Below are 27,170 nucleotides of genomic sequence, written 5' to 3'. Positions count from 1 at the left end.
AGTCTAGAGGAGATATTGGTGGGGAAAGTTCAGAGATAAATAGAAGCATTGATGATTTCTACCAGAATTCCATACTGGATGATCATAATGATCATAATATCTACCATGTATTGGTCATTTGCTATTATTTATGTGACACCCTGCTAAGCACATGATGCGGGTAATAGCTCTGGATGCCCAGTGGTATCCAGATGGTAAGATAATCTCCCCCAACCCCCCAAACCCTTCATTTGCCAAGACTGAAAAGAATGTATATGCCAGGCAGTGCTCAGGGCCCCTGACTCCTCTGCACAGTGGGTTAGGGTGGAGCTGTTTTGGGCCACTGCTGCATGCTGCCTTTTAGAGAGAGATGCCTCTTCCTGCACAGTGGTTCTTTTCTCAGACTCCAGGCAACCATATAGCTGTCTCCAAGCAATATTCCAGTTTCTGCCCTATGTTCCCACAACTTCCCCACCTCCTAGTCTCCAGGATACAGCTAATACATACCACAGGGGCAGACTACTTTTCTCTCTACCCCTCTAAGCCACCCGCATTTCCAATGTGTGATCCTCTAAGGTAGGGTTGCCAGATGAAATACAGGGTGACTAATTAAATTTGAGTTTCATTAAGATGAAATTCATCTCTCTCATCTGTATGCTGTATGTCTATTTCTGTATGTCTATTTCTATCTCCTCTCTCTCTCTCTCTCTCTCTCTCTTTTAATGTAAGTTATGTCACACATATTGCATGAACCTAGGTCTTCCCAAATAAAGGCCTGAATAGGGGAGATCAACTCTGACCTCAGACCATTTCCCCTTTAGCTAGGGAACATGGAAAGGCCCTTAGTTCTCCTCTGGGTCAGGGGAATGCAGAGATGAATAACACGAGGCTGTCTGACTTCACTTAAAAAGGTGAGGAGAAAAGTGTTTCACTCTTTTTGAGGAACTTGCTAGATGACAAAAATATATAGAATGTTATAATATATATATATATATATATATATATATATACCAAAATACATTCTACTGCCATGTATAACTAAAAAGAGCAAATAAAAAAAACACTGGATAATTTTAATTATAAAAATTTTTAACACTCAGCTCTGTTGTGTTTACATGATTTTACTTATGCCTCACAATGAGTTTCTTGAGTAGGAGTTGAGATCCTGTTTGACAGATTAGGAAATTCAGCTGCGAAGGAGCCAAGCCTGCTGTCAAAATCTAGGAGCCTTTGCAATCTAGGTCTTAATACAAAGTGAGTGGTTTAAGTTAGGCTCATTTAAAACTGAAAGTTTTAAATTAGTTTGAATCAGATTAATTTAAATTAATTAAATTAAATTTCAGAAAGTTGCACTCTTGCCCATGCATTTAAAAAAAAAAAGTGACTTGGGTTTGATACAGGATGATGGAAATGGAGACGATTCATAGGTAATTTTTAACTTTTATTCTTAACTTTCCCATTTGTGAAATGTCAAGTTATATTTACTTCATGCATTCAGTGATTATGATCAAATAGACTCTGTGACAAGGATTGGGATGTGAGGAATTTATCTGGGGGTGACCTTAAGGGATATTGGTAAGGGGTGGGATATCAAGAATGGAAAGGGAGGAAAAAGAAAAAAAATATAGACTGGAAAGGGGAGACAGCCAACAGAGAGTGAAAAGTAAATTCTAGGCTATTGCTGTAGGGAATTGGTGCCCAGTTCTGGTAGGTCCTCAAGAGAAACAGTAGAATTCACTTTGGAGTTATCCCACCAGAGGACAAGGGAACTGGGGTATTTATCTAAACCCTTCCAGACATTGGTTGGAGGCTGTTTCTCTCCCAGGCACTCTGGTTTGCTCATATGTAGGTTGATCATGCTCTTGGCCAAGGAATACCCAGGGGACAATGAGTGGTAGGGGAACACGGTGGAAATCAGATCCATGGCTTTGACTATACCCCACCTCAGACTCTCTTCTAACAGGTTGTTTCCTCTTCTCATTGCCCAGGTTGCGTGAATATTGAGAAGGCAGATATTTACTTCCTTATGGATGGGTCTGGCAGCATCGGCCCAGAGGATTTTCTTGAAATGAAGGTGTTCATGAATGAGGTGATAAAGATGTTTCAGATCGGACCTGACAGAGTGAGATTTGGAGTCATTCAGTACTCAGACAAAATGAAAAGCAAATTTATCCTCAGCCAGTACACCAGCGTGGCAGAGCTAAAGGCAGCCATTGATGACATCCAGCAGGGAGGAGGTGGTACTGCGACTGGGGAGGCCCTGAGTAACATGACTCGGGTCTTTGCAGACACAGCCCGAATCAATGTGGCTCAATATCTTATAGTCATCACTGATGGCAAATCTTCAGACCCCGTGGCTGAGGCTGCGGAGAGATTGAGGGTAGACGGAATCGTCATTTATGCTATTGGAGTAAGAGATGCTGACGTTACTGAGCTTCAGGAAATAGCAAAAGACAAGGTGTTTTTTGTGTATGAATTTGATTCCTTGAAGGCCATCCAACAAGAAGTGGTACAGGACATCTGCTCCTCAGAGAGTAAGACTTTTTTTTTTTTTTTTTTTTTACTTCACTTTCTCTTTCTCAAGTTATATGTGTCTAATCTACTCGAATAGGCTTCATTCTCTAAGTGTGATTCACTGTCGACAAGTCAGTCATGAGCATGCTAAAGTGACACTGACCTGGAATAAACCAAGCTGGTCAAATTTTATAGCATTACCAAATAAATAGCTGTTTCTTATTTTGAGAATGGTCTGTGTTGAGTTACAGAAATTTAATTTTATTGACTTCCTCTTCCATTCCCTTTGAAATCTTTTCATGCTGTGTATGTTATCCCAGACTATCCCTGGGAACTTGGAATTAATTAGTTTCAGACTCTGAATGAATATTCTGTTCTGCTCTTTTTCCTCCCAGCCTGTAAGAATAGAAAAGCTGACATTATCTTCCTGATAGATGGTTCAGAATCTATCTCCCCAAAAGACTTTGAAAAGATGAAGGAATTCATGGAGAGGATGGTGAACCAATCCAATATCAGTGCTGATGAAATTCAGATTGGCCTTTTGCAGTTCAGCTCAACCCCTCAGGAAGAATTCAGGCTCAACCAGTATTCCTCAAAGGTGGACATTCGCAGAGCCATCTTGGCTGTCCAGCAAATGAATGATGGTACCCGCACGGGGAAAGCCTTGAACTTCACTCTGCCTTTTTTTGACAGTTCAAGAGGAGGGAGACCCAATATTCTTCAATATTTGATTGTGATCACGGATGGGGTCTCTCAGGATAATGTAGCCCTACCAGCCAAGGCTCTCAGGGACAGAAACATAATTATTTTTGCCATTGGGGTGGGAGAAGCCAAAAGTTCCCAGCTTTTTGAGATTACGAATGATAGGGATAACATATACTATGAAGAGAAATTTGAGTCCCTGCAGAACCTGGAGAAGCAAATTCTTTATAAAGTCTGCAATCCACAAGGTGAGTGACAGAGAAATTATTTGACTCACAAGTCATCATAGGTGTCAGGAACCCAGTTGGCTCTGTTAATGTAAAACTTGATCCTTCCAGGTAGACGGGGGGTGGATGGGAAGTTGACTTTTTAGGATCTAGGCACTTGACACTGTGGTTCACCTTCTCCTGGGGATTATTTTGATTATTTCCATAATCACTACTATGGTCTCTTTTTGTTTTTTTCAAAAATGTGTTTCTACTTATTTAGTTACAAGTGCCTACACAAAGCAGGAAGCACTGTTGTATATCTTTATTTGTGGTGCTAGGGATCAAACCCAGAGCTTCTTGCACCCCAGGCAGACACCCTACCACTGAGCTGCATCCCCAACTGAACCACTCTGGTCTTGAGAGGCCTGAACCTTCTCAGAACTCCATCCCCACAATTCCTCACAGCTCTTCCTCTTATTCCTTATAGCAAAGATAAACCAGACTGGAGTGTGTGAGCACAACCCTCTGAAGGGTTAGGCAACAGGAAAATAAAGCAGAAGACAATATCATTTAGGCAGTCTCTCCTATGAAACAGAGAACATGGTCTTCTTTTGGTGTGTGTTTGAACATGGTTTTTGAAAAATTGATGCATAAGAGTTATATATAATAGGGCTATTAGAAAACATCACCTTTGGTATGAGGTGCTCTACAAGGGTTCCTCTGCTTTGTTGCCAATCGGCTTTAGTACGGCAAGGTCATCTTTAATCCCTCCTCTCCTTTTCTGTGGTATTCAGGATTGGATCCACTGTGCTCTATTGCTGAGCTACATTTGCAGCATTTTATTTTTTATTTTGAAACAGGGTCTTTGTTAAGTTGTTGAGGCTGACCTAGAACTTGTGATCTTCCTGCCCCAGCCTCCCCGGTAGCTGGGATTACAGGAATGTGCCACCACATCCCACTTTCAATCCAGTTTTTTCCCCCTCAAACTTGCTTTCTTTTTCTTTTTACTTTGCTACCAGGGATTGAACTCAGGGGCACTCAACCACTAAGCCACATTCCCAGCCCTATTTTGTATTTTATTTAGAGACAAGGTCTCACTGAGTTGCTTAGTGCCTCACTTTTGCTGAGGCTGACTTTGAACTCGCAATCCTCCTGCCTCAGCTTCCTGAGCTGCTGGGATGACAGGCATGTGCTACTCAAGCTTTTTTCTAAAATAACAATGGCTAGAGACAGGTGTTTCTCCTCCTGACAGCCTGGCTCTATTCTTCTGCTCTTCTTTCCCAGGGAAGACAGACCTAGAAAATGTTTATAAGGAAAGCTCCAGCTCATACCCATATGCAGTGAGGTTTTACAGCAAGCCACGTTATCATCAGAATAGCTAGCCTTTAAATAGTGAGTGTGTGTGTGTGTGTGTGTGTGTGTGTGTGTGAGAGAGAGAGAGAGAGAGAGAGAGAGAGAGAGAGAGAGAGAGAGAGAGAGAGAGAGACTGCTTCAAGGGCTTTTATATATTAAAACATTTAATCTTTATATAGCTCTATGACATAGATACTATTTTAAAAAATGAGAAAGGAACTCAAGACATAGATCAATTGGGTTTTTTGACCCAAGTTAATAGCAGAGCTGAAGTTTGAGTCGAAGCAATCAGGTTCTAGAATTTATGTGCTAAAAATTGCATTCTGCTGCCTTTTGATTTGGTACACTAGAGCAGAGGGTAACAGGATCTTTCACACTTAAACATATTTTTGAGTCACCTAGATATCTTGTGAAAGTGCAGATTTTGATTCAGTAGGTCAGGGGTGGGAGCCTGCATTTCTAACAGGCCCTCACGTGGGTCCTCAGACCACTATTCAAGGAGGGGGAGACATATATGATAGGGTAGAGAAGCATCACAAGGATGGCGTGGTACAGCATAGAGTGTCTAGGATGCATATAGTATAGCATAGCATCGTGTGATAAGGTAGAGAACAGAATCATGTAGAACAAAGTATGTGGAACTTAGGAAGCTCAGCATTCCTAGAAAATATATAGAAGATCATTTTATAATTTTGTCTCTAAATATATATACACTATTAATTGGATTTAGAGGTTTTTATTGAATACTTTTAGGTTGAAAAAAGGGGAGGGAAGATGGCTCACCTCCGTGCTTCTACTTACGTGTCTCTTGACAAGGTTCTACCACCTTCCACCTGGAGGCAGAACATGGGCTTTTGACATTTACAAAGCACTTTCTCACCCTCTGTCTTACTGGATATTTCACAAGTATCAAAAAAAGATCTTCTTATCAATTAGGATGTTTTTACCTATAGAGGACACAACTTAAGCAATAATATATTATTTCATATAACTAGAGATCTCAAGGCAGGGCCATCTCCAGGTAGGGCACAATTGAGATTCTTAATGTGGCTCTTCCACTGTGTGCACAGCATGGTTTCTAACGTGTTGGACAGTACACAAACATCTACTAATCCCATCAACTCCATGTGAAACTTATGCTATTATTATGATGCCCAATTTACAGAGGAGAAAAACAAGGCAGAGAGAGAGAGAGAGAGAGAGAGAGAGAGAGAGAGAGAGAGAAGATAATAAACACAGTTGGAAAGTATTGGAGGCAGGGTTTGGATTCTCCAGTAGTTTGATGTCAAAAACCCAAGAACTAATCTTTATGTATGCATAGGGAGCCTTTTAATGAGAAGCTGGGGCCCAAAGTGCACCAGCATTTATTTTGGAGGTGGAGGCTTAATTTTGGAATACTAGGATGAGATCTCTGCATCCTATCAAAAAACAATTTTTTTTTTTTTGATACCAGGGATTGAACTCAGGGACACTGAACCACTGAACCACATCCCCAGACCTGTTTTGAATTTTATTTAGATACAGGGTATCACTGAGTTGCTTAGTGTCTTGCCATTGCTGAGGCTGGCTTTGAAATCGAGATCCTCCTGCCTCAGCCTCCCCAGCCTCTGGGATTATAGGCGTGTGCCACCACAGCCAATTCCTATAAAACCTTTAAAGTCCAATTTTATAGACCATTAAATAAATATCTTTGCTTACACTGTCTAAAGAAGATCATTTCTTCGCCGTAGTTGAGGTGAATTTGGAAATGATTTGAAAGGAATGCATGTGTATAATTATTTTCAAAATAAGCATGGATTATGGGCTATCCTGCATTAAGTAGTGCAAATTCTTCAGGCACCAAGGTCCTATTTTTGTTTATAAACAAGTAGACATTATCCTGGAGAGAAGAAATACAGGATTCCTGCTTTTCTTTTCAATTTATTTCACAAAATGCAGTAAATTAAGATTTATGTTTATCTTCAACTTTGTCTTTAACTTTCTGCATGAAATTGGCTAGACACTTTAATAATAGCTGGAATATAATTAATTACAGAATTCTGGAATCACAAAGCTGAAAAAGACCTAGACCTTAGAGATTATCTGCCAAGGTTCAACCTTCTCCATTAACAAGGGAAAGATATTGCTTCTTGCCTTTGTCAATTACAGAATAAAGCCAGCTGAAAATGTTCTAGGGAAAAAAATGTAAATTAGAAAATGTCAGAATAATATACCATTATGATAAAAGAAAATCCCTTTTTTCCCCTGAAAATAGGTCTAATATAGAAATGGGATTAAATCAGTAAAAGTTCTTTCTTATGAATTTGAACTAGAGATTTAAAAGACAAATTAAAACCAAGCTGTTTTTAATGAAAGGAGGAGAGGGACACATTTTCTGTCTTGGCAATTCCAGAAACATATCTGGCCAGCTAGTATGGAGTATGATATTTAGGGAATTAAAAATTCATGGCTCAGCCCTGGATCTCATGTCCTTAGGAAACTTTAAACTATTTCGTTCATGTCCTTTTTCATTGGTGAAGGGTCTCCCCCAGATCTGCAGTTTTGTTTTTATTGAATTAAATATTGCAGTATAAGAATGTTTAAGGAGAAAATGTCCACATCACCTATCTTGCTTTGCTTAGTCTTAAATTATGCTTTTGTTCACAAGTGGCCCTTTAATTGTTGATAATTTATATTTCAACTCATTCATGTAGATTCTAGCCCAGCTGTGACCACTAATGTTTGCATCCTCAGTGGAATTTTGTGAATGGTCTCATTATACACCTGAGAGTGTAGGTATAACCTGAAATATCCGGGTGCCTTCAAATTCTTGATAAAGCCTCCCCAGGAGGGTTTAACAATTTTCAGGCAGAGGAAGCAGAAAACTCAGGATAATATTTAGTCTTGACCTTTTCTAAGATCTCTCACACCCCTAAAAAAAGGTGTAAGTGTGATTGGTAGATGAGGAGGAAAACTTCCAGTGGAGGAAAAAATAGTTACAAATAACACTGAAAGAGACTTAAGGTTCATTTATAGCCCCTTCTGCACCCACTCATCAAACATTTAATGAGCGTCTGTGTTAGGCCACGGGAAAATAAGATGACATAGTACCTACCCTTAAGGAACCTTGTTTAGTCGGGGAGAAGGTCAAGTAAAATCACAATGGACATTTGGGGACACTTTATAACTTAATCTGAGGAGATGGGGTCAAGAATCAGAGATTGCTTGGGGGTGGGTGGAGCAGGCACTTGAACTTCTACTTGAAGGACTTGTATAAGTCAACCAAATCAGGACAGAGAATGAGAAAACACTTCAGGCAAGAGGGTACAGGATCTGCAGAGACGGAGGCATGAAGCAGTATGCATTGTGTCAGTTAGCTTTTACTGTGTAACAAACAATCCCAGGCTTAAACAACCACCATTCTTTAGCTTGTACTTCTTTTCAGGTGCTTCTTTTAAGACCAGCTTGAAGGATACTGTCTGTAACTGTAATTTTATTTCTTCTTCACCTTCAAAGGATGCAGCATGGATTTGTCTATAGGAATTGATATTTCAACTCCTGCAAAGCAAGTTCAGCAGAAACTTCCAGAGTTGATGCAGCAGCTGGCTTTGCTTTCCAACCTCAGCTGTGGTACTCCTGGTCAGATCAACCCAAGGTTCCGCTACTTGCTTCCTGGCTCAGACGGTCAGCTTATCTTTGACTCAGGCTTTGAGAAATACAGTGATGAGACCATCCAGAAGTTCTTGGCTCATCAGGTTGAGAAGAACAGCCATATGGATGTAGACTTTTTACAATCCTTGGGAGATAATGCTATCAACCTTTCTTCTGCTAAAGTAAAGGTAATTAATTCATGCTGAGAACCCATGCTATGGAGCCATTAGTCAGGATAGAATGAGGACCTTCTATCTTTTGTAACCCATGTCAGTGGAAATGTTCTTTATTGGAAAGTCTACATAAGAAGAAAACCATACTCTTGCCTATTGAGAATCAACTAAAGATATATTCTCCGTTCAATCAGTAAATATTTATTGAGCCCTAGAGGCTCTGTACTAAAAAATGCCTGTAGGGATGAAAGAATAAAGTCTGCCCTCAAATTGTCCAAAGTTTAGTGATCCTGATTTTTCTGTGGCATAAACTCATTCCAAAGTCAATTTGAAGTATATTTTAAGACCCCTTTGTTTCTTATGGTAACTCATTACTATTATTGACTATTATCAACTATTACGGAGTTGGTCCACTGTTTTTCCAGCCAGCACCTTGGACTGTCTTTAGTGACAGTTAATGGCTCTCTAGTGAAGCCCACTGCTCAGGCCCCTTCCTCCCTTCTGGCTGTGCCTAACTATATACTCCATAAGTCCTCATAGACACAAGATTTCATGTGACATTGATTAAGTGACATTCCCAAGCTTTGTAATTTACATTTGAGTTTTCCTTAGATCATGCATCCAATGGATTTCTTTCTTTCTTTTTTAATATATCTTTATTTTATTTATTTTTATGTGGTGCTGAGGATCAAACCCGGGGCCTCACACTTGCTAGGCGAGCACTGTATCACTGAGCCACAACCCCAGCCCCCATTCAATGGATTTCTTGACAAACATAATTTATTTTTTAAACTAAAATTTTCTATGAATAAAGTTGACACATTTTAATTGTGGAAAATGCATAGAAAACCAACAAAAATAACAATACCCCGCACTAAAAACAACAAAAAACACCCCCTCCCATCCTTCTTTTTGGAGTTTTTTTTTTTTTTTTTTTTTTTTTAAATACTGGGGATTGAACCCAGGGGTGCTTTACTATGAGCCACAGAACTACATGTCCAGCCTTTTTTTTTTTTTAAAAATTTAAGACTGGGTGTCGCTGTTGCTGAGCCTGGCCTTGAACTTGTATCCTCTTGCCTCAGCCTCCAGAGTTGGTGTGCATCACCTGGCCGGGTTTAAGAAAGCATTTTTTAGTGAAGAGTTTAAGCTGGCACACATCCCCTCCCCCCCTTTCTTCTCCAGGGGAAAGGGGAGGTTGACAAATATGAATGTGTAATAAAATAACAAATGAATAGGTGAAAAGTGAAGCCCAGTTAGAAAAGTTCAGTCTCATTTTTAAGAAATGTGCAATTTATAGCATCCATTTCCCCCCTTCCTTCCTCCTCATTTTGATCCCTTGGCTTCCCTCTCTCTCCCTTTCTCTTCCTTTCCTCCCTCCCCACCCCCACAGGTCCTTTTAGTGTTTACAGATGGACTGGACGATGATTTAGAGAGACTGAAGAGAGCTTCGGAGCTCCTCCGCAGCAGAGGTAAGGGGCGGAGTTGCCCTCCCTTGCTCGGGCTCCTCCCACCAGGCACTGAGGCTCTGCAACTCTCCAGAGGGTGTGTTAGCCCAAGTCGATGGAGCTCAGTCCCCAGAAGCTGATCCCCATTCTCCTCCTTTGTAAGAGCCAGGGGTATTTAGGACTGAGAGACACCTCTTGCTCTTAGCATCTTTGACTTCGGGATCTCTCTGGTTAAGACAGCTGGCCAGTTTACCAACCTGGCATCTGCTTCTGAGCGTGGGTTTTTTTTTCTTTTTTCTTTTTTCCCCCTAAACTCTGGTTTCAGCCTCAAACTGGGCCTTATTCTTTGCACTTCCATTTCCTCTAAACGCTCCCTACTTCTTACCCCCTTTCCACTTTTTCCTTCCTTTCCGTCTCCAAGGCTTGCTGCGCTTATCTATATGGCATATTTTGAAATTAGAAGGTGTCCAGTGAGTGCAACCCTGCGCTTGGGCTGCTGGAGTGCTGAGGGGCCGGGTGGCTGGATTTCGGTGCACGTTTGCTCCCTCTGCTGGACGTCCTTGTGCAGCACGATTTGTTCAACGGTATGCAGTGGCTCTGCCAGTTCCCATTTTTGAGTCACAAAGCTCTAAAGCAAATCCAGGATGAACACTCAGCCACTTGACTTGTTCAAGTTCCCTTCATCTTTTTTTTTTTTTTCCCTTGGTAGAGTATATTCAACATGTTCTGCTGGGGATGGTTAATGATATGATGGATATTTTCTGTGATAACTTGCCTCCAGCTTAATTTACCTGGTAGATTGCCCCTGGAGGTTTAAATTTTTGCAACTTTTCTGGAAGACATTTGGGAGGAGGTGACAAGAAACAGTAAACTTTGCCTCCTTGGTAGGTCAGCAATTCCATTTGCCAAGAATTTATTTCTAATGAATAATTAAGGTTGTGTACACAACTTTTAACTATGAGGTTTTCCGCAACTTATTTACAATAATAAAAAGTTGATTTGTATTTGTCCATAATATCAACAGTAATATTTGTTCTGACATTCAACAAACATGGTGAGTTCTAGCTGAATTTCTAAATTATTCTTGCCCCTTTGTTATCTGTTGTGTAGACAAATCCAGATAAGCTCTTAGTAAGTGCATTGGAAGAATAGGCTATGCAGTATTAATAAGCTATCTCCAAATCTCAGCTTAAATTGGTAAGAACATGTTCATTTCATGCTTCCTATTTGTCACTCAAAGACTCAGGGTGCAGGAGGATGTTTCCCAACAGATGCTTTTGTAATTGCTGGGGCAGGGGAAAGGAGATGGGGCTAATTATGCGCTACTCTTAAAACTTCTTCCCCAGGAGTGCCACATGTCACTTCTCACATTTCACTGGCAAGAGCAAGCCACATGATCACTTCTTACTTAAACTATTTTACTGGTAGGGAATTAAGTTTCACTGAGAGTTTATAATTTTCCCAAAGAAGTGTGGTCCTATTGTGCATCCTTAAGAAAGGGAACCAGAAAGTGCATAAGGAGTCACAATGATAACCACTATTTCTAAGAGTGAACCATAAGTTGATTTCAGGGATGGGTTTAGAAGGATGTAACAATACAGTAAGGGCAGAAAACTATCTATGATATGAAAAAAGTAGGAGGTATGAGAGAGCTGTGAGTGTATTTTTTGTTCCATTTTAACTGCTAACTTTCAACTGGTGGGAGTGAAAGGTATTGGAACAATTCTTCAAGAAGAATGCTGTGAACTAGTTTGTGTATTAACATGGCGGATTCAGGATATGGGAATGGTGGAATGACAGATGAATATGTGGGGCTGAGACAAAGGCCATTCAAAGGACATGCAAATAAATCTCCCATCTGTTGATCTTTCAAAGGATTCTCTGGGCTCCTAATCATTGCCCTGGAAGGTGTGCATAAATTAGAAGAGCTTCAGGAGCTAGAATTTGGCAGAGGATTTTCATATACACAGCCTCTGAGCATCACTCTACAATCCCTCCCAAGCGTCTTACTGAAGCAACTTGTAAGTTCTACTTTTTATACACCATCTTTCACTAGGTCCTAATAATTATGATAATTTGTAAAACCTTGAGGGAATTTTGTCTGTTTTATTGTATAATGTGATACAGGTCAGTATGGATGGAAAAAAAATCATATGTGATATGGATTCTGTTTTTCAGGACACAATTGTGGAAAGAACCTGCTGCAATATGTATGCCAAGTGTTTTGGAGAAGATGGGTACAGAGGTGATCATGGGTTTCCTGGGAGGAAGGTAAGAATTTTTTTGGGTGTGGATGGGGAAGGGAAGAGAGATGACAGTCCACTATTCACCATGCACTAGGTTCTACACTACGTATTTTATAAACCCTTCCTAATTTTTTCCTCTTAACAAACTTTCAAGGTTGCTGTTATTTTATATAAGTGAAATTGAGGCTCAGAGAGGGGAAGTTGCTTTCCCAAACTTGCAGTCATGAGGTTTAAACCCCACTTGTCTACCCGACTCCAAGTTTCCTGTTCTTTCTGCTATATTGTGCTGCCTACTTAATAACTGACAAATAATGTCACGAATTCTGCCATGGCAGAGAAATTTTCACTTACCTACCAGATTTTTACTTGTCCATTAGCTGCTGTTTTTATTGTAGTAAATGCCTTTCCCCTTTTTATCTAACATTATTTTTTATAGCATTAACATTGAGAAAAGATGCAATTGCTGGTTTCATGTAGCAGTTAATCTACATCTCTGTTAATTCTAAGCAAATTGATAGGGAAATAAGTATGCAACACTTGTAAGGCGGGGGAGTAAGTCATCAAAAATGGTCCCCAGGTATCCAGGGCAGGCAAGGTTCCTTCTCGCAGGGACTATAGCTTTATGATGTGGACACAGTCACAGATCCACATGTAAGGTTGAGTGAGACTTGTTGATTCTCTTTGGAAGATTTTTCCATGAACTTCTTGGAGTGAGCTCTTACTGGCTTTTCAGGTTAATCTTGTTAACTTAGTATAATAAAGAGAGTATAACTACCTTTTAAAAATAAATTATAGTTATGTCTTAGCATTAGCTCCCCCACTCCTGTTCTTTCATATCAGAATTGAGAATCCGAAAATCAAGTTTGGGAACTTCTTGACCTGTGTTCTTGGCAACTCAGAAAATGTTTTGAAATTTGATTGCTGTGCTCTTTCTGTTTAGAGTTCAGTGATTGTGTCACTGGATAGGAGTCTCAAGAGGTTCCTCCAGAAGGGAAAGGAGACCTGCGTTCAGCCCTGGCAGGTTTTTGACTTGGGCTGCAGGAAGGAATTTCAGGACACATGGAAAGAAGTGCAGAGGTTTATTTAGGAAAGCAGAGCCGGGCATGCTCTCAAAGGCAGGGGGAGTGTGGGTGCTGAGTGAGATGTGCTTTTGGGGTCCTGGACTGCTCTTGCAAATAGTGAACATGGGGTGCTTGCAGGGGTGGCGTCAGCCTAATGAGCTTGATCCCTTTGATTGCGGAGCATGGAGCAGGTCCCTCCCCCGCCTTTTTTTTTCTCAGAATCTTTAGGTTGATGTTAATCTGGTGAATAAACAGCTCTTGGACTCTATCCGAGTCATAGTTTTTAAACATTATCTCTCTAGGCTTCTTTTAATCCATCTAAAAGTACATTCTGTAAAACAATGAAATATGTAGGGACTAAATAATCGGACTTATAGTACTCTAAGATTTATTGGACCTCCTAAGAATTCAGGCCTGGAGGAGAACATGCCTGGGGAGAGAAGGTGAGGGCGTTCGTGTATTTTTAGATATTTTAAAATTACAGTCCCTCTTTCCTTCGCTGTTTGTCTCCTTTCTGCCTGTCCTGGCTCAGCTAGTTGTACTGACTTTCATGTCTTTGTGGATCACAAAAGGGCTTCCCCCAGTCCCACCCACTCCTGTTGCCTCAAACAGAAGACCATTCATCCAGAATTTTGTTGTACTCAAGGCCTAAAAATTTGTTACAGGAGATGATGACTACTGATCCGATTCTGATGCTAAAAATCAGGTGGAAATGGAGGAAAAAACACAACTTATTAATCAAGTGTTAGAACTTCAACACACACATACCTTCAAGATCTCCCTGCAAGAGTAGATGCAGTTAAGAAAGAAAAATAAAAAACCAAGTTCTTGGACAATATATAGGAAACCTCCTGTCTGCTTCTAGTGTTTTTCAAATAACTGACACAAAAAGCAAGAGAAAGTTGGGGGTTGATCCCCCGCCCCCTCTTTTTTTCCAGACTGCTAATTTTCTTTTTTCCTTTGAAACTTGGATAGATTCCAAAAGTTACAGTATCTTCGTGGCCTCATTGAGTTCTTGTGAAGATGATATTTGCTTTGATGTATAAGTTTAGCACTGTCTTTTCTTATAGGTTTAGTAAGATGTACAAGAAAGTAACTACCACATTGTGAAAAAGTGACCCAAATCATATACTGGGTATACAGATTTCTGTATCCTCTCTACCCTCTGGAGTCTCTTCTCCATTTGCCTCTTCCTCCCTGTTTCCCTTCCCCTAAGGGGAGGGGAAGATTTCACACTGGAAAAAAGTAATTTTAATAGTAAATCACTTTGGAGAGTATCCTGAACTCTTAATTGTTGAAATGTAAGCAAAATAAGATGCTTTCTTAGCCAGGGCTTGCCATTTGTGATATTTACCAATAAGACAGGATGGTTGATTGAGATTATAAAAGAAGATTTTTCTGTGAAACTGAATCCTCATATTGGAAAGATTTGTTAAAAACTTCCTTTTGCACAAAATAGCCCACTTAGTATCTGAAAAGGTACAAGTTCTGGGCATGTGTGAGTGTGTGTGAAATATAGACAATCTTGAGGAAAAATAGAAATTGGGTGGAAGAGAACTTGGTAAGTAGTAGTGACCAATTCCAAATATTTTTTTTTTCCTCCAGATTCGTGTTATCTCTGGCAGAGTCTACCTTTTGGGAGAATATATATGAAAGTGGATTTAGTTTGAATTACGTTATGTAAGCCACATATTAGGGAGACTCATTACAGAATTTGATCTCAAGGTTTATTTGTAGTACCCAGTAGATCAACTTTTGCAAAATTCCTTAAGAGCTTGAATTAGTATCAGAACCATGAATAAATGTATTTATTCATGTATAATTATTGGTAATCCTCATCTCAGTATTTTATCTCACTTGTTTTCCTAGAATTATCTGTAAATTGAACTACTTGGTTGGCAGAGTTTTAGTTATTCTTGAACAATTTAAAAATATTTAGTTTGAGGATTCCACTTAATAAGGGACTTATTATCAGAAATAATAATAAAATTTTATGATAGGAAAAGAGATCCACTAATATAGCTTATGGTTATTAGATTTGGATGGCTTTTAATCATGGACTGATTTTAGAGATTAGTATAAGATTTGATGAATGACTTTAGCTGTATGAATATATAATAGATTGCAACCATTTTGCATCACTTTTGTGATCTAATTTACAAATATTTAAAATGTGTGTTGCAGTTCTGCTTTGTTGTTTAATAAAAAGCTGTTTTTAAAAAAATAAGGTTTGCAGTTTTAGACTAAATAAACATTTTAAGCTATAAAAGGTAAGCCAGACTTCCTTGAGAGGATATAGTTTGTGTTTAGGTATGTAAAAAGAAGTAAAAAAAAAAAAAAAAAGACTAAACAGTTGAGTCATTCAGAAATAAACAACCTTTTTCATGAGTCAGATGATTGGTAACCCTTTTACTTACTGCTCTTTTCTAAAACAAGGTCAATAATGATTTTCCTTAATCTTTTAACTAGATATTGGCCTTTGAATTTTCAGAATAGAATGGCTTAAAAAAGCATTTTAGAAAAATAATAATAGTTTTATTTTCTAATTATTAAAACAAACAGGTATTCACATTTTCCTGGAACACAAGCTCAAAATACTTGTTTTTATATATCTTGGCATATGGTTTCCAGTATCTAGTAGATTTTCAATAAAATGTCAAATCAGTAAAACAAGGATATTTATTATTAACGATTTTTATTTCACCTAAATTTTTTTTTTCTTTTCTTTTTTGGTACTGGGGATTTAACTCAGGGGCACTTTATCACTGTATTTTACCTAAATTTGAGAAATGAAGAACTTAAGAGTCCAACTTACTTGTATTTTAATTTTTTAATCTTTTTTTCAGGGAGAGAAGGGTTTTTCTGGGTTTCCTGGTCATCCTGGTAAAGAAGGTGAATATGTAAGTACTAAATTTTCTTTTTTTTTTTATAGGTTAGGCTATTTTTATTTTATTTTATTTTTGATTAACATGTTTTAATTGTACATATTAATGGGGATCAGTGTGATAGTTCAATACATGCATATGATGTGCACTGATCAAATCCAGCCTCCTTTTATGTACCATGCATCTTATTTCTTTCCTTTCAAAGAATATGGCAAAATGGGTCAAATATTAGCAATACTTAGCTGGCATTTAAGTCATGAAAGTTTTTCTCATCTGTCATTTAAGTGGGTTTAAAATATCTAAAATTACAATTTATTATAACCAATGTCATGCTTACAAGTTTTTAAAGATGTAGTCTCTGGAAGGTGTTTAATGATGAATGGTGGTCATTTTGTTTTTTGTTCAGGGAATTTGATCTGAGAATGTGGTCCCAAATGCATATAAGAGCAGTTGCTCACCAATGATCTAAATTGCAGATAATTTGTTATTATTATTGAGCTACATATGTAAGTGGTTAAACAAACAAAAAAAATTGAAGAAAATCCAAGCCCATTCTTTTTTTTTTTTTAAGGATTGAAAAAAAATTTTTTTAAGTTGTAGATGGACACAATACCTTTATTTTTATTTATTTATTCTTATGTGCTGCTGAGGATCCAACCCAGAGCCTCACATATGCAAGGCAAGTGCTCTACCATTGAGCTGCAAACCCAGTCCCCAAGCCCATTCTTATGGCAAGGTCAATTCTGATACCTTCCTGGGTAGCCAAGAAGGTGGTGGAATTACAGCTGATCACTGATGGTTGGCATGTAACCCTGGATACACCGCTGGGAACATTTTAGACAAGTGAAGTTATTTATCATGTGATCACTGGTGGAGGAAAAAAAAAAGTATGTTATAGGGAAAATTCTGAGCTAGGAGACTGGAATGTAGTAGAGATGATTTTTATTCCATCATATAAATACCATATGAGGCTGTGATGTCACTTGCTGTGTGGCTTCTTAAAAACCCTGCCATACACTTGGGGAAGGGTAAGCATTAAAAAAACCCATGTTTTTCACTTAATTTTCAATAATGAAAAACTAGATTGTCACAGATGCCTATTTCAATTTTGTATGTATACCATGGTTCTCACATTTTTGGTTTCAAAATATCTTTGCACTTATTTCCTATGCAGATTTATTGAAATATAATTGACAAGTGAAGTTGTACAACTCAGTGTGTAATGGGATGATTTGATGTACTATGTATCGTGAAGGGATTACCAGAATCAAGTTAGTTAACACATCCATCACCTCACATGGTTACCTTTGTTTCCTATGGTGAGAATATTTAGGATATACCCTCTTTCCAAATTCCAAGTATATAATACTTAAATGCCATATATAATTCTTGGGATTTGGTAAGTGTAAAGTCACCATGCTGTATATTAGCTCCTCAGAAATTACTTGTGACTGAAAGTCTATTCTGTCTGACCAACATCTCTGCACGTCCCTGTGCCTTGATCCTCATACTTAAAAATTATTGAGGATCTTGAAGAATTTTTGTTCTTGTGGTTTCTATCTATTGATAGAAATTAAAGCTGAGACAACTCTTGAATTATTTACTTATTATCTTATTTCAAAATGGCAAAGGCATGTTAGCGTAATGGTCACTTTCCTTTGTGAAAAATAATCATGTTTGACAAAAAAATTAGTGAGAAGAGTGACATCGTTTGATGTATTTAGCTGATTGGAAGAAGGCTGGATTTGCACGTCGGTTTCTGTATTTGGTCTGCTGTGATGACACTTGCTGTGTGGCTTCTTAAAACCCTGCCATACACTTGGGGAAGAGTAAGAGTAAAAAAAAAGGAAAATAACACTTGAGTGTTTTTAATAATTTAAACTTTGGACCCTGGTAAGTGGGTTCTGGGGACAGAAGGAATTCTCAGCACACTTTGTGAGCCCCTGGGACATGTACACTCACAGTTTCCTTGCTCCACATGGATTAGCACATTGTTTTTATTATTCTGAATGTTTGGGCATTCTGAACTACCCCTGAGCCCTAGCCCCAGCCCCTGATCCTCTTCTTAAACTAGGTTTATGGGATAATTGCTCAGCTTTTCTCTGTTTTCTCACTAAGCAGAGCCTTAAATGTTAGAAATACAGACAGGAATGGAAGGTGTCATATTTTTGCTATTTCATTTTGAAGTGGTGAAAATATTCATTCTCACTTTTATGATGATTTAAAATGTCCTTTAGATGTTACTTAATTTTTTTTTCTGCTGGACTGGTAATTCAATGAGCTTGACTCAAGTTGGAAGAAATTACTTAAAGTCTGTCCAGCCCACTGGACTAGTGATTCCGATTTCAGACAAAACAGGACTAATAAGGCCTTGTCCATCCAGAGGAGATGATTTTTGTTCCCTTTCTCTGCTGTTATAACATTGTAAAACCAAGATATATGCAAGGGACATATATAATTTTAAATTTTATAGTAGCCACTTTAAAGTAAAAGGAAACAGGTAGAGTTGATTTTAATAATTCATTTTGTTAAGCCCAACATATCTAAAATATCATTTTAACATGTAATTAATATAAAATTAATGAGATATCTTAAAATAAGTTGTCTTCAAGATCTGGTACTGTACATTTGTAGCACATCCCACTTTAGATTAGACACGTTTTGAAAGCTCAGTGGACACTCTTGCTGTGGCTATTGTATTTGCCAGAGCAGTTCTAGCCAGTCTCATTTTTTTTTTTTTTAATGCCATTCTCTAAACAGAAGGTGACGTTGCCAGGCATTTTCCTCTGAATGACTCTTACTGTCTTTTTCTCCCGAACAGGTCACACTGGCCTGAGCAGTGGCAGGCAGAGACCTCTCTGTGCAGATGGAATGGTTTCAGAATGGGGCTCTGAAATCCCATTTGTAGGATCAAGTTGAAGATTTATAAGTGCAAACAGCTCATTGTTCTGGTTATCTCTTACTAACTGATTTCCTTTCTCCTGAAACCCCTTCCAACTTTGTGGCATTAAGTAATAATTTTATTATGTTCATGGAATCTGTGGGTGGGGAAGCCAAAAAGGGAACAGAAGTAGGATGGCTCTTTTCTCTATATCTGGGGTCTCAGCTGAGTTGATAAGAACTTCTTGGGCTGTAGAAGCTGGGACCAGAGGACCCAATGCCAAGGTGGCATTTTCTGTCACTTGTCTGGACCCTTTGCTGGGATGGTGGAAGGACAGGCTGAGCATGAACCTCAGGGCTCCTGGGTCTGAGAGGGAGCATTCCCTACAGGGAAGGTCCCCCTGTGAGTGACCATTCCCAGAGACCAAGGCTGAAACCACGAGGCTGCTGACAGAGTCTCAGAAAGTAGCCTCACAATGTCTCTCTCATCCTGCTGGTTGGAAGCCAATCACTGAGCCCAGACCATATTCAAGGGGAGGGAATCAGACTCCTCTTAGATGGAGGAGTGGCAGGTCACAGAGTGTGGGATGGGAGATATTGATGTCCAGCTTTGGAAAAATACAATGTGCCAGACTCACGAATTCTATAAATTCAAAAAATTTATCAATCTTGAGTGAGTGGCTTAGTATGGTAGAAACATTAAGATTAACTTTTCCAGATGAAACTTAAACACCATACACTTAGAAATGCAGGTAGACTAGGGAGAAGGGAAGAGAACAGACAGTATTTAGTATCAAGCCTTGCTTTAGGCATTTTGTGAATGTTATTACATTTGATTTTTGTCACAACCTTCATGTATATATGAATAGTTTCATTTTATAGATGGGGTGGTAGGAATGTGCAGAGAGTGACCTGCTAAGATCACATAAAGAATGTTATAGGGGCTGGGATTGTGGCTTAGTGGTAGAGCGCTCGTCTAGCATATGCGAGGCCCTGGGCTTGATCCTCAGCACCACATAAAATAAATAAATAAATAAAGGTATTGTGTCCAGCTACTTTTAAAAAATAAATATTAAAAAAAGAATGTTTTAGATGTGTCCAAACCTGTTTGATGCCAGTACCTGTGTTTTTAAATTATCTCTTGCTACCTTTATTTTTATTTTTAATTATTATTACTATTATTTTTTGGCACCAGGGATTGAACCTAGGGGTGCTTAACCACTGAGCCACATTCCCAGCCCTCTCGCCGAGTTGCTTAGGTCCTTGCTAAATTGCTGAGGCTGGCTTTGAACTTGTGATCCTCCTGCCTCAGCCTCCCAAGCAGCTGGGATTATGGGCCACCCTGCCTGCCTGCTACCTTTAAATATAGAGCACCTCATTTGTCCAGTCACATGGTTTGTGAAATATTTCCTATATGGTATCTCCTGTAGTCAATGTAGCAATCCTGTGAAATCATTAGAATCAGTGTTTTCTGGATCCACATTCATAAATGGGGACAATTGTGATTCGTGGAATCATGTAACAGTCCAAGATCACCAAACAAGTTGGAAGCAGAACTCAGACCTGAATTCAGGTTCTTAATAAAAGGATCCAGAGTGCTTCTCACTTTATCATGTGCCTATTTATAGTCCCAAGCAGCTTCTGTATTTTCTGACCTTATTAAGTCTAAATTAGATGTTACAAATGTAGATTTTCTTTTGATTGAAGCTCATGGGTTGTGTGAGACTTTCTAATTCATATTTAATCAATTTGGCAAAAGGCATGATTTCCTTCCTTATTCAATGCTTAGATGAAAAGCTTCTGTTCGCTAATATAATTCAGTGAGTCATTCTCCAAATTCTGATTGATGTCTGCTGTATGTCAGGCAAGAGGTTTGGGGCAGGGAACTGAGCGATAAATAAATGAGACATTGTGAAGCTCACAACATGGCAGGAGATTCTAATACATAAAAGACAAACAAACAACAACAATAACAACAACAACAACAAAACCCCACAAACCCCCACTGTCATAAGTGCTAAGTTGAATTCGAATCAGTGTTATCTGGATCATTGTCATAAGTACTTCAGAGACCTGATCAGATTGCCTGCAAGGCAGTCAGATTGTTAAGGACACTGTGGTTTGAACTGGTTTGAACTGGCTGGGTGGTCGCAGTTTCTTGATGGTCTCCACGCTATCTGTCTTCACAGGGAGAAAGAGGCCCCCGGGGTCTTCCTGGACCTCGAGGTGAGGAAGGATGCATGGGTGTGAGGGGACCTAAGGTGAGTGTGACCTCAAGCTGCGGGATTCTTTCCCTTTCTTTGTTTCAACCTTTGAGTTCAAGAAAAATCTTCATTCTTCAGTATAATTATGGAGGCTTAGCTTCTCTTTAGACTGAAGGCTTCCCAGAAGTAAAGCCTCAGAAAAGGAATCAACTGCACACAGCTTACTGGGAAATGATCCTAGCAAACAGTAGCAGAGGAGTAAGGAAGTGAATAAGATATGGAGGGAATGTGACCCCAAACGATGCATTAGCAGATCACTGCTGTGGGCAGATGCGGATCACTCCTCCCTAGGGACTCTGGCAGCCAGTGTTGAACATGCACCTCGATGTTTTCCCATTTGAGGGGTGAAGTCGCTGAGTGTTTGTATACCACATCCTATCAGGCATTATCGAGGGCTGATGCTCGGAGGCCTTAATTCCCCAGCTCTTTTGGCCTATCCTGCATGTTGGCAAAGCAGGCTTTAAGTCCCAGGAAAAAAACCTCAGCAAAAGAGCCAAGAATGCTTGTAATTGGAAGGTAGGTTCAAGAATACTGAGATTTTAAAGGCTAAGGGGATACAGGTGGGGCACCTTTTTGAGTGATTGCATTCCAGGTGCCTCAACCTTTCATTACTGGAGAATCTCTTTTGATAAGGTAAGAAAAAAAAAATTTCTACAACGTAAAGTCTTTTGAAAAATTTTATTTGTTCTTTTTTTGCTTATACACGACAGTAGAATGTATTCAACATAAAAGTCTTAGGGTTTTCTTGATCACAATGACCATGACCTGTATATTCTAACAAGTTACCTTTCTAGTTACTTTGCCCTGTTGTTCCTTGAAGTCTTCCCACTCTTGCTAACCAGTGTATTCTCACTTTCATTTGAAAAAAAAAAAAAAAATCTTTACAAAAACAAGTGGCAGGTTGCTGCTATTTTGCCTACTTTGTGAGGAGTAGCAAGGTGGTTTTCTCCAGGTCACAGGAAAAGGAGGGTTGTAGTAATCAGAGAGCTGTGAAACCCATCACATTTGCCGGACAAGGAAAGCCTTGTCATTTTGATCTAATACATATATTTTCTTCAAATCAGGCAACATGGCTTCCTAAATGAAACAAAATTTCAAAAACCTCATTCAAGCCAAATTCTTCTACCAACTGAGCTATATCCCCAGCCCCATCAAGCCAAATTATTTTTATTTTATTTTGCAGTATAGGGGATTGACCAGCTCTCTGCCACTGAGTTATGTCCTCAGCCCTATTTTATTTTTGATTAACGTGTATTAAATGTATCTGTTAGTGGGGTTCAGTGTGATTTTTCCATATGTACATACTCTGTGCACTAATCAAATCCAGCCTCCCCCATTTTCCATTTCCCCACCCCTGCTGCCTTCCCAACCTCTAGTAATCACTTTTCTACATTCAGGTCAATTTTTTTTTAAAACATCCACATATAAGAGAAAACATATGGTACTTGCCTTTCTATGTCTGGCTTATTTTACTTAATGCCCTCCCGTTCCATTCACTTTGCTGCAAATGACAGGATTTCTTTCTTATTTATGGCTCAATAATATTGCATTGTATATATTCACCACATTTTCTTTATCAATTGATGGGCACCTAGGTTGATTCCATATCTTAGCTATTTGAATAATGCTGCAATAAACATGGGCATGCAGGTATTTCTTTGGCATGCTGATTTAATTTCCTTTGGAGACACACACACACACACGTATCTCCAAAGGAAATTTATTCTTATTTCTTCAGCTCAATTATTCTTATTTCTTCTTAATTTTAGGGAGCAAGAGGATTTTCGGGAGAGAAGGTAAGGTAGACTGGATAGCAGTCTCTTTGGGAAACACAATACTGATTCCAAGCCCTTTTCCTTTGCTTGATGGGGTGAGGCTTTTAAATCTTAGACAAGGGAGTGGGCCAGATCTTATTAATATCTGAACCGCCATGCTAATATGTGACTATTGACTGTTTGTAAGACAAGTATTTCAGTTTTGAGGCAATGACATACCATGCTAATATGTGACTATTGACTGTTTGTAAGACAAGTATTTCAGTTTTGAGGCAATGACATATATTATTGTGTTCAAGCCTTGCTGACTATTTTTTTTTTTAGTTGTTGATGGACCTTTATTTTATTTATTTATTTATATGCCGTACTGAGAATTGAACCCTGTGCCTCACACAGGTGAGGCAAGTGCTCTACCACTGAGCCACAACCCCAGCCCATAATCACCTTTTAATAATTGCATGTTCTATGTAGCTGTTGTTTCTAGAAGGTCTAGATTCTTCTATCAACTGGAAAATAAGTTATTAAGGAAGCTAACATCAAAGAAATATCCATGTACCCCTATTTCTCTTGTCTCTAACTCTTCCTTTGCTCCACAGGGTGACGCTGGTGAGGAAGGTGTTGATGGCTTGAATGGAGAACAGGTATGGAAGTATTTCATTTTGTTTTCCCCTTGACTAGTCTGGCATTTATACTCTTATAGTGAGCATAGCTTTTCCTGATTGTCTAGAGATTTTGACGTGTATACTCAACAGTGGTTAAGTTCACATGTTATTTACTCTTATCTCCAATATACAAGGATCCAAAAACCTAACTTTACCCTCCTCTGATATCACATATTAATTATTTGGTATTTTATTTCTTAAATTATTTGGTATTTTCTTTGGTATTTTATTTCTGAGTAGTTATGTCTTAGAAAATCCTTAGAAGATCATCACATTTTATTTTTGTCAGATCCTGTCGATTAGCATTGTTATTATTATGATTCTATATAGCCAGTGCTTATCTAGCTTTATCCTCATATTTGCTAGTTTCATCAAAGCCTTTCTGTCGGTATGTTGATGCCTTCAAAAGAACATGAAAACACCATGATTCTTTTGCCTAAGGTAGAACTCCTAGAATTTCTTTTAATGAAGGGTGATTCATTGTAAACTCCCTTGGTTTTTATTTTTCCTGGAAATCTTTTTATTTTACTCTTTTTCTTGAAAGATAGCTCATTGGGTAAATAATTCAGTGTTCTTAGTTATCTTCTTTCAGCCCTTTGAAAATATAACTTTCTAGACTCCTGGCTTTTATTGTCTTGTATCTTCCATTATTGCTGTTAAGAAGTTATATTTCAAAGTAATTATTCCTTTGTAAGCAGTGTATAAAAATATGTATCAGGCTGCTTTAAAAATTTCACTTTGTTTTTCCTTTTTGACAGTTTCAGTATGATGTGTCTAGGTGTGGATTTCCTTTTATTTATTCTGCTTGGGACTTGTTCGGCTGTTGAATCTGAGTATTTATGTCTTAGAAAATCCTTAGAAGATCATCATATGGAAATCTTTATCTTCCCTATTGTGTTAACAAACTTTTCATCATTATAAAAATATCTGAGATAATTAATTTATAAAGATTAAAGGTTAATTTTGGCTTTTGGCTCTAGAGATTCAGTCTATGATTGGGTGGACCCATTAATTTTAGGCCCCTGGTGTGGGTGCTGGAAAGTAATGGTGAGGAACATGTGGTGGAGCATGGCCAGGAAGCAAAAGGAAAAGAAGAAGAGGAAGGATCCAGGATCCCACAATTTCATTCAGTGACCTAACCACCTCCCACTAGGCTCCACCTCTTAAAGGTCCATAGCTTTTCACAACACTGCTACCCTGGCACCAAACCTAAACACGGTCTTTCGGGGGATACTCAACATCCAAAGTAGAGCACCTGTTTTCTCTATTATCTTTTTATAGAAGTCTAATTAGAAGTTTGAGTATACTTATTTTATATTCTGTTATATGATAATTCCAATATCTGTAGTCAACATGGGTCTGATTCTATTATGTGTTGTTTCTGCTGGTTTCTCCGTCATGGTGTGTCCGTCCTGTGTGTTGTGACTTTTGATTAACATCCAGTTTTGATGGAACTTTCTCTTTAAGAAGTCATTAAAACCTGAGTTGAGGTTGTTTGCTTCAGCCACATTCCTAGTGGTACTAGTTCCTGGGACCAGTAACATAAATTGTCAGCCTGAGGTCTTTACACACACACACACACACACACACACACACACACATATCACACTCCAGTACAGCCAAGAGCTCTTCTCTCTCTGGATCCTGCTTTGTCTTTATTCTGAACAAAGGATTTCTCTTTTTCCTTTATTGTCTTATTAATGTATCTAAAATATATTTTAATTTATCTGGAATTAGCAGTTGTTTTTTTGGGGGGAAGGTTATTCAAAGGATCTAGTCTGTCACTCTGTTGTGATAAAGTGATTTCCTGTTCTTGGTTAAAAATGTGAAACTACCCAAAAGAATTTTCTGGAATGACTAATAGAATACAGATTCTTTTTTTTTTTTTAATAGTTTAGTTTTCGGTGGACACAACATCTTTATTTTATTTTTATGTGGTGCTGAGGATCGAACCCAGCACCCCGTGCATGCCAGGTGAGCATGCTACTACTTGAGCCACATCCCCAGCCCAAGATTCTTTATATATTTCTTTTTCTTTTCCTAGGGTGATCGTGGAGTCTCAGGATCATCTGGAGAAAAAGGAAATAGGGGAAATTGGGTAATGTATGAAGGCATTCTGTTCTCATTTCTACTGGGTAAACTGACATCAACAATTTATTTTTAAGCTGTGGGAAAGAATCATTTAGTGGTTTAGAGACTAGATTGAGAGTTAAAGGACAATGAATGTTAGATGACTGTTTGGAATGTTTACTTAGGACCTGACTCTGCTGATAGTGAAATGGGGAATCTAAATCCAGGGACTTCACTTTTTGTGCTTTAGAGATATAATTGTGTCACTGTCTAGCTCACAAGTTTTTCATGGCTCCCTGTCACTGATGATTTAGCCTTACATCCAAGGCAGTTCAACCACTTTCTTCATTAATCCCAATTAAGTCAGATTGTGTTACTCCTGCTCCCCTGAATGTTCCTTTTGCATGCCTACTCTGAAAACATCATTCTCTTTCTCCTTTTATTTATTTTTTTCCCCATGAGGTCTTACTCTATTAATCCTGCCTGCATCCATGATGGAGAAAACTCCCCCTTCCCCTTTTTTTATGTGTGTTTCTGCAGAGAGAATCAGGAATTGGTGAAAAAAATCAAGAAATTTGATATTAGGGAGTTATGAGTCCAGCTTCCCAGAGCCTCAAGTCCTTCATATGCAAGTGGGTTAATTTCTAAGAAGTAAGGTGAAGCACACCTAAGGCTAATCATATGGAAGGGTTCCAAGAAAACATCTTTCCTACTGCTTGACCTTGCCTTTTCCACAGTGAATGCTTTCAAGTTCAAGTACTAAGTTGCTCTTTGAGCTTGATTTTTCTTTTTCCTCTTAGAGTTCCTTTCTTTTTAGGCAACAAGAGATTTTGAAAAGTGACACATTTTTTTTTTTCTTTGTGATTTAAGGGCTTGACAGGACTACCAGGACAACCTGGAGAGCATGGAGAGCCTGGGTTAAGAGGAGATCCTGTGAGTAAAGATTGGGGGATTTCTTCTGCTTTAATTCCAGGGACTTGAGAAATGTTTGCATGTGGCACAAGGTGAAGAGCCATTTATTATTCATTAATGAGGCATCTGTTCAGCCTGTCTTTATTGCACTGCAACAAACGAGAGATTTGAGAGTAAAACCCGTGTCACAGAACATTTGGGTTCATAAATAGGTTGGAATTTTAATTGTACCAGGTATCTGGGATTACTGGATGGGTCTGGACAATAAAAAGGGTCCACTTTGGTTGTGTGTGTGTGTGTGTGTGTGTGTGTGTGTGTGTGTATGTTTGTTGTTGTTCTTTTTAAGGAACTTTTCCTATAATAACTTTTTTCTTTTTTTTTTTTAAATTTAGTTATTGTCCATTTGAATA

General features: G+C 38.6%; 1 protein-coding gene across 1 annotated transcript in view; it reads left to right on the top strand.

Annotated features, from left to right (window-relative positions):
• The window catches only part of LOC143408187 (collagen alpha-4(VI) chain-like), an 81,892-nt gene that overhangs the window by 13,137 nt on the left and 41,585 nt on the right, over positions 1-27,170 (top strand). Inside the window, exons 6-17 of the mRNA XM_076867632.2 lie at positions 1,968-2,513; positions 2,889-3,443; positions 8,253-8,575; positions 9,951-10,029; positions 11,881-12,026; positions 12,184-12,276; positions 16,159-16,212; positions 21,267-21,338; positions 23,111-23,137; positions 23,713-23,757; positions 25,823-25,876; positions 26,719-26,781. Of these exons, the coding sequence (XP_076723747.2) occupies positions 1,968-2,513; positions 2,889-3,443; positions 8,253-8,575; positions 9,951-10,029; positions 11,881-12,026; positions 12,184-12,276; positions 16,159-16,212; positions 21,267-21,338; positions 23,111-23,137; positions 23,713-23,757; positions 25,823-25,876; positions 26,719-26,781 (2,057 nt within the window). The remainder of the gene's footprint in view (positions 1-1,967; positions 2,514-2,888; positions 3,444-8,252; positions 8,576-9,950; positions 10,030-11,880; positions 12,027-12,183; positions 12,277-16,158; positions 16,213-21,266; positions 21,339-23,110; positions 23,138-23,712; positions 23,758-25,822; positions 25,877-26,718; positions 26,782-27,170) is intronic.

This window comes from Callospermophilus lateralis, chromosome 10 (genome assembly GCF_048772815.1).
Source record: "Callospermophilus lateralis isolate mCalLat2 chromosome 10, mCalLat2.hap1, whole genome shotgun sequence".
Classification (NCBI taxonomy): domain Eukaryota; kingdom Metazoa; phylum Chordata; class Mammalia; order Rodentia; family Sciuridae; genus Callospermophilus; species Callospermophilus lateralis.
Note: the sequence above shows the minus strand (reverse complement) of the source record. Positions and strands in the feature narration are given on the sequence as shown.